General features: G+C 46.9%; 1 protein-coding gene across 4 annotated transcripts in view; it reads right to left on the minus strand.

The window, feature by feature from the left end:
• The window catches only part of LOC113987100, a 30188-nt gene extending 18958 nt beyond the window's left edge, over positions 1–11230 (minus strand). The window contains exons 1-2 of one of the 4 annotated variants that reach the window (XM_027719439.2): positions 11043–11230; positions 294–1138 (exon numbers count right to left, since the gene is read on the minus strand). In XM_027719439.2, coding sequence (XP_027575240.1) covers positions 294–1138; positions 11043–11088 — 891 coding nt within the window. In that variant the 5' untranslated portion in view covers positions 11089–11230. Of the gene's footprint in view, positions 1–293; positions 1142–10818; positions 10899–11042 lie in introns of those variants that run through there. The other 3 variants (XM_027719431.2, XM_027719451.2, XM_027719462.2) reach the window with 3 other exon arrangements.
• Between the last annotated feature and the right edge of the window lie 1532 nt (positions 11231–12762).

Here is a 12762-nt window from a genome sequence, read left to right on the forward strand (position 1 = left end):
TTTGAGACCAGAACCAAGTCCATTCTCTACTCTGGGGCTTTTTGAAACATCACATCTCTAAGAGCCATTTGTCATCCTTACCGAGACCTGATATTTATGAATTACTTCAGAATTTTACTGCTATGAAAAGCCATCTTAAAAATCAATTACCATTATTTATGGCTTACAACAGTTTCGGGGCAGGTATTCTAAACTCACTCAGATGTGTCTTAGTTCGTGACAAACAGGACTTGAACCCTGACTGGGGTGTTTGGACAGGCCTAGGTCTAATATTCAGTTTAGGTGCTTCTTACCTCACTCAGTCTACAGCATTCATCCATGTATTCATTCAGACTGTCACTTGTGGGGTACTTCTTCAGCGGATGTTCATGGATCTGAAGGTCTTGCACGCTGCCAAAATTCTCTGGGAAATTGTCAGCAATTGTCTTTGGCTCTTCTATGGGACCTGGGGTGGAAAGAGTGCTTTCCCTGGAAAGGTCCATCTCTGGGGTAGGTTCCTTTTCTGGAAACTGCTTGTCACTCTGGTCAAAATCAGGATTTTCTTCCTGAGGGACGCTGAAGTCTTCAAGGGAAGCTGTAGGACCCTGCACAGCATCTGCCTCCTGGCTGTAGTAATCATCTTGGTTTTTGCTCTCTGGATCTTGGAGGCTCACTTTTCTGGCATGTTCTTTACATGTTCTCATTAGCTGATGGTCAATTTCTGGAGAAGAAGAGGTGCTAAGCACACCCGAGTCACAAAATGAGTCTCTGCTGTGAAGCACAAAGCTCTTCTCTGAGCCAGTCGGTGTCGATGGAGAATTAGCCCCACTTGGCAATTCAACCCCTGAGTCCTCAGATTCAAATTTGGAGAATCTATGAAGCCGGCACTTGGACTCAAAGGCGCTGAGGTCAGGCAGGGTGGGTACGTAGTCAGTGCTTGCCGGGCCATCTGCACAGTTTGGATCTGCCGGTGCGGCTGCTGCATTTGGATTTTCCAAGCAGTCTGGTGGGAGGCTGGCGCCGGGAAGATGGGACTCTTCTGTGCAGGCTGTGTCAGCTGGAGCCTCTGGGATTAACCCTGGGTTTTGAATTCCTTCATTGCTCAATATCTTCATGTGTGTTAACACAACTTTGTCCTCAGCAGGTGGGCTCTTCTTACCTGCTTAAAAGAAAACAAGCAGAAGGTCACAGAAGGCAACAAAACTCAGTGTCTAATGCATCCCCTGAGGAATGTGGAACATATAACTGCCTATACTAAGGTGATAGAAGGGGACAGCCCTAATTTGTTTTTCTTGAGCTATATGAAGTTTTCTTGTAAGCTTTGCTACAACAAAAGTGTTGTGTTTCATAGCCCCAGAGTCCTTTAGGGGGACTCAAGTGCACACAGAGTTCTGATTTAGTAGATAGGTAGAAAACAACACAGGTAGCCAGATGACTTTTTAGTGATTACCTGCATATAGATGCAGAGAAGTACATGTTCCTTCAGCATGATAGATATTAATTTAAGGCTAAATATTTTCTCTGATTTAAATGTATTCTGAACCAGCAGAAAAAAGAGTAAAACAAAATCTGTCCACAGGCTTAAGTGAATTTGGGGTTGCAATAAGCAATTTGCAAACTGTTTGGTAATCTCTGCAGTATTCTCTGCACACATACAGGTGACAAAAAGCAAGTCCTGATAAGAAAAGCAAATGAGGCACTGTAAATCTTTTTCACTCCCTGAATGGTTTTAGCTATGAAGTAATTTCTTTAAATGAAATTACTATTACTCTTTACCTATTTGTAAAGAGTAAGGAGATGGGGGCAGCTTTGTTCAAGAGCTTTTTGCACACAGACAAAGAAGACTTGTTTTCAAATCACAATTATTTTACACAGTAACCTGGTAGAACAGTCTCTGGATGAAAAGCTGATCTTCAGGAGATGAAGATCTGCCCCAGGTTTTCTTACAGCTTTTTATTAATATAATATTTCATAGTGCAGACTTCTGGATCACAGTGGTATGAGAGCCAGTGGGAAAGTTCTGCATCTACCCTTTAGCAAACTGCAAATCTCAGTTCCAAATCCATCTGATTGTGGATTTGGAACCAAGAATTACTGCAGTACAAAACTTCAGTTTCTCTGGTATCTTTTCCCTTACTAGTGCCTAACCCAGAGCACCTCAGAGGGCTACAATGCGTACACTTTTCTGGATATCTTACTTCCTACTTCATTTCCGATCATTCCCCCCTCCTCTTTCCTTTTTGCCTGAATCAAACCAGCAGCAGCTTCACAAACTCGCTCCCAGTAACGTAACTGTGCCTTGGATCCACACCACCAGTGTGGAGCAAGTTCTGCTGTGCAGCTCTCCTTCATAGTAACCTAGAAAAATTCCTGTTTCAGAAATAACCCGTTTTCCAGCCTTCCCTCCTCCAGCTTGCTTTCTGCAATATACACAGACAAGGCAGACTTTTACTCATTAAGGCCAAGCTAACTAGTACATGGACATTTTCTACTGTATTTAAATTTCCTTTTATTTGATCTTTTGAATTTCCTGGGATGCCACTGAAATGTGCCCTTTGCTGTTCATAGACACCCACAGATTTAATATTTTACATTGGATTTTCATAAAGGGCAGTGAGTGATAAATAATCCCATCTGATGGGCTTTTTTGTGGCACTTGGGCACACAGTGCTTACAACACCTTATATAAGATCTTGTTTATCATATATAGAATTGCACTGCCTCTCTTAGCAGGATTCACAGACATCTTTCCAGTGCAAAGAGTCACATTTGGGACAGTCAGTGCCAGACCTCAGCAATACAACACCAGTACATTGCTGTGGTGAGGGACAAGAAAAAGACATTGCCCACAGAAATGCTCAGGGAAGTTCATCAGGAGCTGCCTGTGCCGGGCTGTGTTGTCATTCTTCCAATTTTTGGATAAGCATGAGGGACCCTGAACTGAGGACAAAGAATAGGATGGCTGGTTTGCAGCTTCACACACAGCAAAACACCAGCTGTAAGAGAGAGCTGAGTGCCAGGTCTTGGAAGGAGGTGGAGCTGAGTCACTTTTGATTTGAAGTGAAGAGGATCTACCTGCTCAGCTGCAAACATCTCTTGGCAGTGAGAAGCAAAGCGTGTATCTGCATGAAAAAATACAAGGCTTACAGGCTCTTCTGATGGCATCACCACCCCAGCTAGCCAACAAAACCACTGAGAGTCAGGAGGACAGCAGTTGCACTCCTCCACTTACTTTTAAGAACAAACCATAGAAGTGTCACTCTTACCAGGAATTACTATATGCAATAGTAGTTCCTTCCCACAGACTGATTGCCTTCACTTATTAATCATGCCATGCTGGATTCTCTTACTTCTTTCAATCTGCCCCTTTTTCTTCTTGCTTAACTGGTTTTGCTCTGGCCTACACAAACATTTCTTTGTCTGAAATCAGGAAGCAGCATGTTAAAATGAGGTCTTGCTACTTACAGAAGATGTCAGACACTTTAATTCATATCTTTTATGACTACAAAAACTGCAACATGTACCAAAAAGTTTGGCTGCAGTAGAAAAAAAATAGAAGATGAGATGAAATCTCTGACTCTCTGTGTGAGGATTGCCTTGATGCCAACAACAAAGCCCTTTGCTCTCCCCCTACTGTGGTCACTAACAACATCACATGGTTTCACAAAAACTTCTTGTTTATCTGTTCTAGACTGCAAACCATTGATCTCAGCACTGTCATATCCTGTTAACCCCAGTGTTGAGTATTTCTTATTTATCCTCCCAACCCTTTGTGATGATGCAAAATGTTATCATCCCCCTACCACAAGAGCAGAATAGAGGCAAAGGATGGCAGGATTTTGCAACACACTTAGGCACCTCATCCTCATTCATTCAATGATACTTTCCCATGGTCAGTGAGGTCATCTGTGCTACAGCAGAGATCTCCCATGATTAAGGCAGTGACCTGAAACTCAAGTTATTCTTGTTGCACCTCACTGACACAGCAGTCTCTTTTCTTCCTCTCTGTTAATTGAGTTATGGAATCTAAACCATGGGGCTTCCAACAAGCAGATTTTTTCTGCTACATATCTTGAAAGAGGCATACAAAAGTGCTCAGTTCTTTCAAGCATATCGCTAACAAACACCAGAATGGTGCAAATAAAGCTCATCTGCGCAATTACAAAAAAAAAAAAAAGTGAGCCAGAACCTCAGCTGCTATAAATTTACTAATTTCCAGGGCCCTTAACAGAACTGTGTTAGCTAGCTAATTTTGGCTGAGGACTTGGCTTGTAAGTGCTTTGTTAGGGGCCCTAAGCAAAGCAAGCAAGGGAGATGAACTTCTGCCTGGCACGGAGGGAGCATGCTGTAGGGGTATGGTTACAATCCTGCTCAGAGACTTCTGAAAGGAGGTGTGAAGAACTTCAGAGAGCTGAACAATGGCATTAACGATGGTAAGATGTATTTAATTGCGCTGGAGGCCAGCCAGGTTTGACACTGCTGCTCCTGGGAATTCAGCCAAGATTTTTTTGTTGTTGTTTTTTGTTTCTTTTGCCCTGGACTGGTTTTCCACACCCCTCTGGGGTGGGGGTAAGGTATCAAACACTGCAGCTTTTAGGCAGCTGGCTGGTCCACTGGTATGGCAGCCAGGGAAGGAATGGAGTTTTGTGTGCATGTTTCAGAATAAGTATAGCTTCCTCAAGCATCTCAGCATGCGTGCCCAGGCCAAACTTTGTCTCAGGGTAGCTTGTGCTACTTGCCTAGTAGCCCTCTCAAAGGATTATACGGCTCTGTAATCACCCTAGAGATAAACAGGGTTCCCTGCATTGAAATATATGCTGTAACTGACAGTGACTGATTATGTATAACCTTGGGAAAGTTGCTGGGTTTCTTGTGCCTGTACAGCTGGAGAATAATATTGCTTCCCAACTCATGGGAAGGTGGTAACACTGAAGTAGCTATTAGCTGAAGGTCATTATTAGGGAGTAAAAGGAATGGATGTGTCCCACCTAAGTCTGTAGAACTTTGCTTTGAATCGTTTTCAGATCGTTTTCTAGGATATTTCTCTGCTGGCAGTTAGCATAGCCTAACAGGGAAACTTAAGTCTTTCAAAGGTGAATACCCTCCCATCAGCTCCTGTCCCAAGGCTTCCCTTTTTTGGAGTTTTAAGTCCAAGTATATTTTTCCAGTTGCATAATAACTAGCAGCTGCCACAGCTCAGCCTCATGCATTAATACAGAGATTTCTGACCAGGAGAAAGAGGGTGAGTATCTAAACATGAAATTGCTTTCAAGCATTTTCTTTATCCCAAGTAACTTGCATGCAAGAGATGAACAACTGCTCAGGCAAAACTCCTGTGTGTTTCCAGTCCTGCTCAGGCCCAATTCCTGCAAAAGCTCCCATCTTTCTAGTAAACCAATCTAAAGTCTGTATCCAAATCCCCATGCTCCAAAGCACTGGAACCCATGTCTGATTTTTTTTCCTTTTCTTTTTTGCATCTATGCCTGTAGCTCAAAGCTGTGTTTCATTGGCATTTTCTTCAGTGCAAGCCTTGTTAAGCTACATCCCTGAGAGGGTCCTTGGCCTCTGATGCACTGACTTAAGTATCATAGCACATGGTCTTCTGATGTATCTGGCTAACTGCTGGATGGGAAGAGGCCAGGCTGGCAGTGGGATGAGTGCTCCTAGTGGCAGTAAAGAGCTATACTATACAGCACTGCCCTTTGCTGCTCTCCTCCCTTCCAATCTCTGCCCACCTGTCTTCTCAAAATGTTCATCTTCATTTGTAAGTTACTTGGCAGAGGAGGATCTCTGTTAAACATGTGCACAGTGACTGGCACAACTGGAACCAAAGCTTTCCTTGTCTTCATCTGCTGCTGGAGCAGCATTAGAGCTGTGGCAGCCTTCTGCTTGTCCCCAGAGCTGATGCAAGGTCTGTGTGCACAGTAAACCCATCCACGGTGGGTGGTGCTGGCGGGGTTGTGCAGGGTGAACAGTCCAAAGATACTCAGAGAATCTATTCCTCCCTCTACTACTGTCTGCCACAAGACATGCAACACCCTCTACACTGCAGTTCTTTCCAACTGTACTGTGTCACAGGAGCAGAGCACCAAAAATAAAGGGCATCCCCAATGACTTGGGTTGTTAGAGTAGAGGGACTTTGCATAGCTGCCTTGCAAAGGAAGACCAAAGTCAAACCCCAGCACTCCTACCAATCTGCTTAGCCCTCAGTACAGGAGTAAGATGCACATGCAAAGCCGCAGAAAAGGTTTTTCATCATCCTATAGGGAACGCACACAGCCTGCCTAGCAACTCCTCTCTGGCTCCAGCTTAAAACCCTGTGCCATGCAAGACTGGTTCTGTGATGAGCCTGTGGCCTTCAAGTAACAGACTAGAGATGATTGTCAGCTTTTGAAAAATCATTAGGTAGCAGTGACTGGTGAGCTGGAGTCAAACTCATGACCTAGAAATGGAAGGCTGCCTCTCCCATTAAGTCCTTGCATTCCCTCATTTCCCTTCCTTCCTTTACAAAAAGTCTCCCTTTAGTTCTGTCACTGTGCCACATTCTCTAACGCTGCTGGCAGTACAGCTCAGGTGGTATTTCCCTTTAACTTCGAAGAGGTGATTTTTTTTTTTTCTCACCAATGATGAGGTCTCAATTTCCCAGCATTTAAGAGAAAAGGGGTCACTTCCTTTCTGAAACAATAGGCATTTTTTGCTGCTGACTCTTCCCCCATATGTGCTGAGGGGTGGGGCTGGGTGCTGGGGCGTGCTGGCACCTCCTCAGCACCAGCAGCCCCCACACAGTGCCTGAGGGAGCTGTGTTACTTTCCCGGCTGGGCAAGGGCTGTCCCTTGCATAGCCCTGTGGGCACAGAGAGGCACTGCATAGACAGGACCTCAGTACTCACAGGAACTGGATTACTCTTATGCTGCCAAAAAACTAAACCCAAACAAAACAATCCAACAAACGAAAGAAATTCCCACCCCAAAAAAATGAGCAATTACTACCAATCGACGCTCTGGGAAGAAAATCTGTCTCTACAGAGCTTTGCCGTGTATTTCCATGGGCCAGGGATCTCCCCAACCACCTGGCGCTTTAATGGACTGTTGAAGACCTGATCCCAGTCCCGGCAATGGCAGGGGTGCTGCTTGGCACTAAGGGTCTGCAATCTGCCTTCCCAATGCCTTTCAAGCAAAGCATGCTGAGTATGCTGCTGGATCTTGGGCTGCCCAATCTGAGCAAAGGCTTCTCCTTAACAATTAGGGCAATCATGAGCCTAAGAATTTCTAAGAAGAGCTTATCAGAAGGTCTTGTGTCTTCAGTGCACCCGTTACTGCGACTGGAAAATTCACATTTGCAGAAGAACACACTCCCATGTGGTAACTGAATATTTGCACCATAGACCAAATTCTTGAAATTTCAGTTTATCCAACCAGGAAACTGAAATGCATGTGGATTTCATGAGAGTACATACACAATTTGATTTGCTTGAAATTCGAATGCAAAGGCATAGTTATGACAAAGCTGAGATTTTAGACAGTCCTTGGAAAAAGCACAAATTTTTTGGATCTTTTGGCTCCAAGGTGGTCTCTAGTCTCACTGTTAGTTAAGTGTGTGAAGTTCCTTTGGATCCTAGTTCAGTAATAAAATGTGACCAGAAATTTTATAGGTCAGCACAGCTGCAGCTGGTAATGATAAATCCATATAAAGTAGATGCTGAGAGAAAGATAACACGGTTCAAGGACTCTGACTGAGGAGGCATTCATGACTTTAGTACATATGTTTTAGAAGAGGAGGAGATAATTATAGCTCTTTGCAAGCATTTGAGGAGGAATGAGAAGGAGATTGATTGTTTACTGATTGATACAGTTGGGTGAACTAAAGAGGAAATGGATTTCCAAGTGGAGAGGCCACTTGACACTTTTACAGCTTGCTTCTATTCATTCCAAGTGACCTGTGAAGTTTTTGAAACCTAAAGACAGGTCTGATAGATTAGTGACCTCTGTTAGAAAGTCCCAGGGCACAGCAGGTCCCCACAGACCACCTGGTTTATCAGTTATTTGTGTAGGCTGTCAGTGTTCAGTTTTTAGACCAACACCTGACCCTGTGCATAGTGCCAGCTGAAGAGCCTGTCTCACTCATTACTGCATTTACCCTGCAACTTATTTCTTTATATATTATATATATGTGTTATATATATATTAATATTTATATATGATATATGGCCCAGTGGGAAAACTGGGACAAGGATAATTTCAGTGCACAAGGATCAGTGCCCAAGTCCTCTCCACTCTGCAATGTAACCACTCCTGATGTTGGGGGTAGGTTCAGCTCTCACAATCACCTATGGTGCTTATTTGTGAGATTTTGTCAGGGAGATGACAGCTGTCACTAAAATCCTTCTCCTTGGAAATTCCCATGTGCTCCTTCAGGAGAAAGGTTCAAAACATTAACTAAATAAAACAGTGTTTTCAGGAGTAGCCCTGTATAACAGCAAAAGATTGTTTAGCACACAGGTCACAGATGTGTCTGACCAGAAAATGAAAACAATGGAAACAAATATACCACAAATTAGCAAAGACTGTCTAATTTAGGAGATCTTTTCCATGTTCATCTGATCTGCAGGCTGCCTCAAATCATGGAGGATTATTCAACCAGAAATGAACTGGGAGACAGGAGGCCCTTTGCAAGGAGGGAACGTGTCCCCCAGGGATGACAGGTATGTAGTAATTCAGGTTTTATTGCCTATAATAAGCTTGGATAAACAACTGTTCAATAGCCCCAGAGACCAAGGCCATTTAGACACCAGTGCTTCAACTGAAGCCAGAGGAACCCATGAATTGTATTGGAAAGGTCACTGTTAACCCATTCTTCATGTGCAGTCATTGCTGTCCTTAGGCAAAACCTGGAGAGCTGCTTCTGCTCAAACAAGGTAGCGATGGACAGGTGTGTAACCATACTCTTGCATGTCTGAAATCTTTTATGGTTGCAATAAGAGCAGTGACGGTTTTGGGGTTTGTTGCTCATGCTGAGGCCACAAAAGGACCTTGGGGAAATGATGAGGTGGTGGTGATGCAGAGTGATTCTGTAACTGCAGTGAACTGAACTCGCAGGTACAGAAGCTCCTGCCACACTGACACTTCTGCTCTAATAGCCCCCTCGGGGGGGGGGGGGGGCAAAATCCAACCTATATCCCTGTTACTGAGCTGCCACTTAAAAAAAAGTTTTGTTTGGTTTAAGTTCTCTATCTTAGGCTGCAGCTGGAGATACAACTTTTTAAGTCCCTGCCACAAAGCTTGCAAGAAAGAGCATTCTTGGTTCTTTCTTAGTAGAGATGTGGTCCAAACCAGGATATATATATATAATATTTGGTGCCTCCTTCTAGCTGAGGTGATTAGGGAGCACTGTCCCTGTTTCTTATTTGGAGAAATTCTAGCTGAATCTCTTTGATTCCTTAGTCCTCTGTGTGATAAGTCTGTTCCTCCACCAAAGCTTTCACCTATCCTGCCAACAATACTGCTGTGCCTGGGCGATGAGGGACATTTCCAGGTGGAAGAGCAAGCTTCCTTCCCCCCCCTAACCCTACCATTAGGTTTGCACTACATATCTTGGAGGGAATAAGTTCATGGTCAAATTACATCCAGGGAAAAATGGAGCAGTTTCTTCCATACTGTGAAATGACATCTCTTCAAACACTTCCCACATCTTATGGGCATGCTGGCATGCTCTCACAGCAGCACTGCTCTAGAGCCCTTCGTGTCATTGGGTAGCAGTCTCCAGACCAAACCCAGGCAGAGCAATGTGCTTCAGTAGCCTTGCTGGCAACAGTGCTCAGCAGTTACCTGCTAGGGCACTTCCGAGAGGCTCCAGTTCACACTGAGCTCTAAGTAGCTGCCCCAGACCAGGATAGCTGGGAAACACAATCCAAGCCTTGAGTACCTGAGTGGATGCCCATGGATGTGGTGCCTCCGGTGACTCTGTGGGAACTGCCTGTGCTGCAGCAGTCCAAGGAGATAGATCTTTTTTGGCATAAAGATGGGAAGTCAGGACTCCAGGAGGCAAAACCACCCCAAACACAGTGTTTTGCAACATCTTTACCATCCTGCTGTTGTGCAGCAGGCTGCATTTAGACCCTGGCAAACACTGTCTGGAGCCACCTCCATGCCAAGCAAACCAACCCAGTGCAGTGATGCTAATGGGACAGAAGCTGCTGGTCTCGTTTACAGCTGACACAGGGCAAGCTGAGGGGTGAACAGGGATGTTAAAAGAATTCTGCTACCTGGGGCTTGTGATCTCAGAGCCTGTAGCTCTGGCTAAGGAATAAAATACATTGGACCCGTTACGCCTGAAAAAGACATACTGAGACCACATAATTTGCTTTCACAACAGACTTAAAAAGTTACAAAGTGATCAGCTGCAGAACCATAGCTGCCTTCCCTGCCAGGGTCACCTCCTCTGCGCAGAGCAGGAGGGAGCACGTAGAACATTTCGAACCCGCGATAGAATTATCTATCTGCTGCACGGGGATGTACCAGCCTAGAAAGCGATCCGATGTCCGCTGCCCGCGCAGTGACGGGCGGAGGGCAGCCCCGACCCGAGCGGTGCGGGGGGCAGCGTGTGCCCAGCGCTCCGATGGGTGCCGGTCCCTGGGCAGCACGGCGCTCGGAGCCACAGCGCTCCCACCTCCCCTGCTCCTCTCTCCCAAGCTTTGCCGCGCTTACCAAGGCGAAATAAACCCATTTAAAGAGGGAAATCAAACCGGTTCCTGAACCGCGATCCTTGTCCCCGCCGGACCCGGGGCAGGAGCGGAGGGGCCGGAGGCTGAAGCGGGAGGGGACGCGCTCATGGCAGACTCACCTGCGTGGGGACAGAGGCAGCCGGAGAGCAGGGAGCGCAGCATGGGGACGGGGCGGCCGCGGCGCCGTGCCCGGCCGGCGGGGCCCAGGAGCCGGGCGGGCCGGGATGGGCTTGCCCTAAGTACCGTCTGCGCGGCCGCTGAGGGGAAGGAAGGGGGTGGCGGAGAAGCGGCTTTGGGGAGGTGTTGGCAGCCGCGGGGGCCCCGGGGAGGGCGGAGGACTCACCTCTCCAGGGCGCTCCCAGGGTGAAGCTCCGGTGCCAGCTGAACATCCCGGCAGCAGCCGCCCTCAGGGGCGGGCGGGGCACGGGGACGGGGGTGCCATCGCTGCCGGCTGTCCCCGAGCTTTGCGCGTCCCTCGGCGGGCGAGCGGGACCGGGCACCGGGCTTAGGGCATGGCCGGGCAGCGGGGGCAGCGCGGAGCGGGCAGTGCTGCCGGCGCGGAGGCTGCGGAGCGGAGGGCGGGCGGGCGCCCGGCCAGCAGTGACTTATAAAGGGAGCAGCCCAGAGGAATGCATCTCCTGCGCCTGATAAGCCGAGATGACTGGAGGGGTTTGAACTACCTTTGCAGCCCCCAGAGGGGGGGGGGAGAGAGGGAAAAAAAGGACGTGAGAGGAAAAAAAAGAAAAATATTTCAGTACTTGCATAATGTCAATAAACAACTCCCCTCTCTAGTGGCAGGGAAGGCTGGAATGTTTTGGGTGGGGAGGAGAGAGTAAAGTGGGTTTGGTGTTTTGTTTTTGTTTTCTTTTCAGGTTTTTTCTTGTTCTCTATTTAAATCACACGTTGTTTGTTCATAATGCAAAAGTGCCTTGGTTGTCGCTGGGGCTACAGGTTATAGGTAAGAAGGGTGAGGAGGAAGCGGAAGGACTGCCGCGGGTGCAAAATCTCATGGGCAGGTTTGTGGTGTCACCCCACTGGAGTGAACTGGGAATATGCAGGCCAGGCATGAAGAGTTCTGGGCACGGTTGAGCTACCTGGAGTGCTGCCTTGGGAAACATGTAGGAAATTACTCCTAGGCTAGGTTTAAGCAGTACAAGTTCCCTACAACCAGCAGCCCCATAACCTATTTGGGGTCTCTGCTTGCTAAGAGAGCACCAGTCCCTGCATTACTCTCCCATCCAGACTTCTGCTGACACAAGCACTCTCAGGAGAAAATGTCCTGCTCCACCGGTTAAACCGGCCTAATTCTGTGGACTTCAGCTGTCCATAGGATCAGTGGCCCCAAGGAGATCACAGAGGGGCAGTGGTGCTACAAATACCATAAGAAAGTGAGGCGGGGGGAGATCAGTCCAGTTGCCCGCTTGCTCTGCAGGTGCAGGTCCTCCCGTGCCTCTGCAACACTCATCTCAGGACAGGTATCAAGTAAAGTAAATTGACTTTTTGTTGTAGCAGTCACTGGAGTTTGCAGATTAGCACCAGTTACAATCTAAAGACAGGGTGTTTAATTGGCCCCTTTTCTCCACCACATGCTTTATTAATTGTTCCCAAACTTGTGTCATCCAACAAAGGGCATCCTTCCTCCCCAGGCTGAGAGATTCTTTATATTGCTCCCCCCTTGCCTCCCACTACAGTGGGACAGAGTTTTTGTGGGCTGCATCTGATTTTCTTGCAACACTCCAGGCACTCACTGTGCATCCAGTGCCTGTTCATGTTTTTCTGAGAAACCAAAGAGTGTGGGTTTTTTGTGTGGACAGAAGCGGGTTTTCCACACTCTTTGGGCTGGTGAGAAGGAAAGCTGTAGGTTCCCTTGGGGAAGGAGGTCCCTGTTTCCTGCAGTGAGACAGTCCCAGGCCAGGGAGGTGTGCAGGACTGTGGTTAGTGCTGTGTGCTTGGTGTGAGACGTGCTGCCATGTTCTACACGTGCAACCAGCCCAGGCTCACCATCTCAGCTCCCAGCTGCAGTGGGCAGACTTAAATTATTAGAGCAGCAGAAGAGTAGTTTA

Source organism: Pipra filicauda, unplaced genomic scaffold (assembly GCF_003945595.2).
Source record: "Pipra filicauda isolate LSUMZ 115617 unplaced genomic scaffold, ASM394559v2 scaffold96_size2947999_pilon, whole genome shotgun sequence".
NCBI lineage: Eukaryota > Metazoa > Chordata > Aves > Passeriformes > Pipridae > Pipra > Pipra filicauda.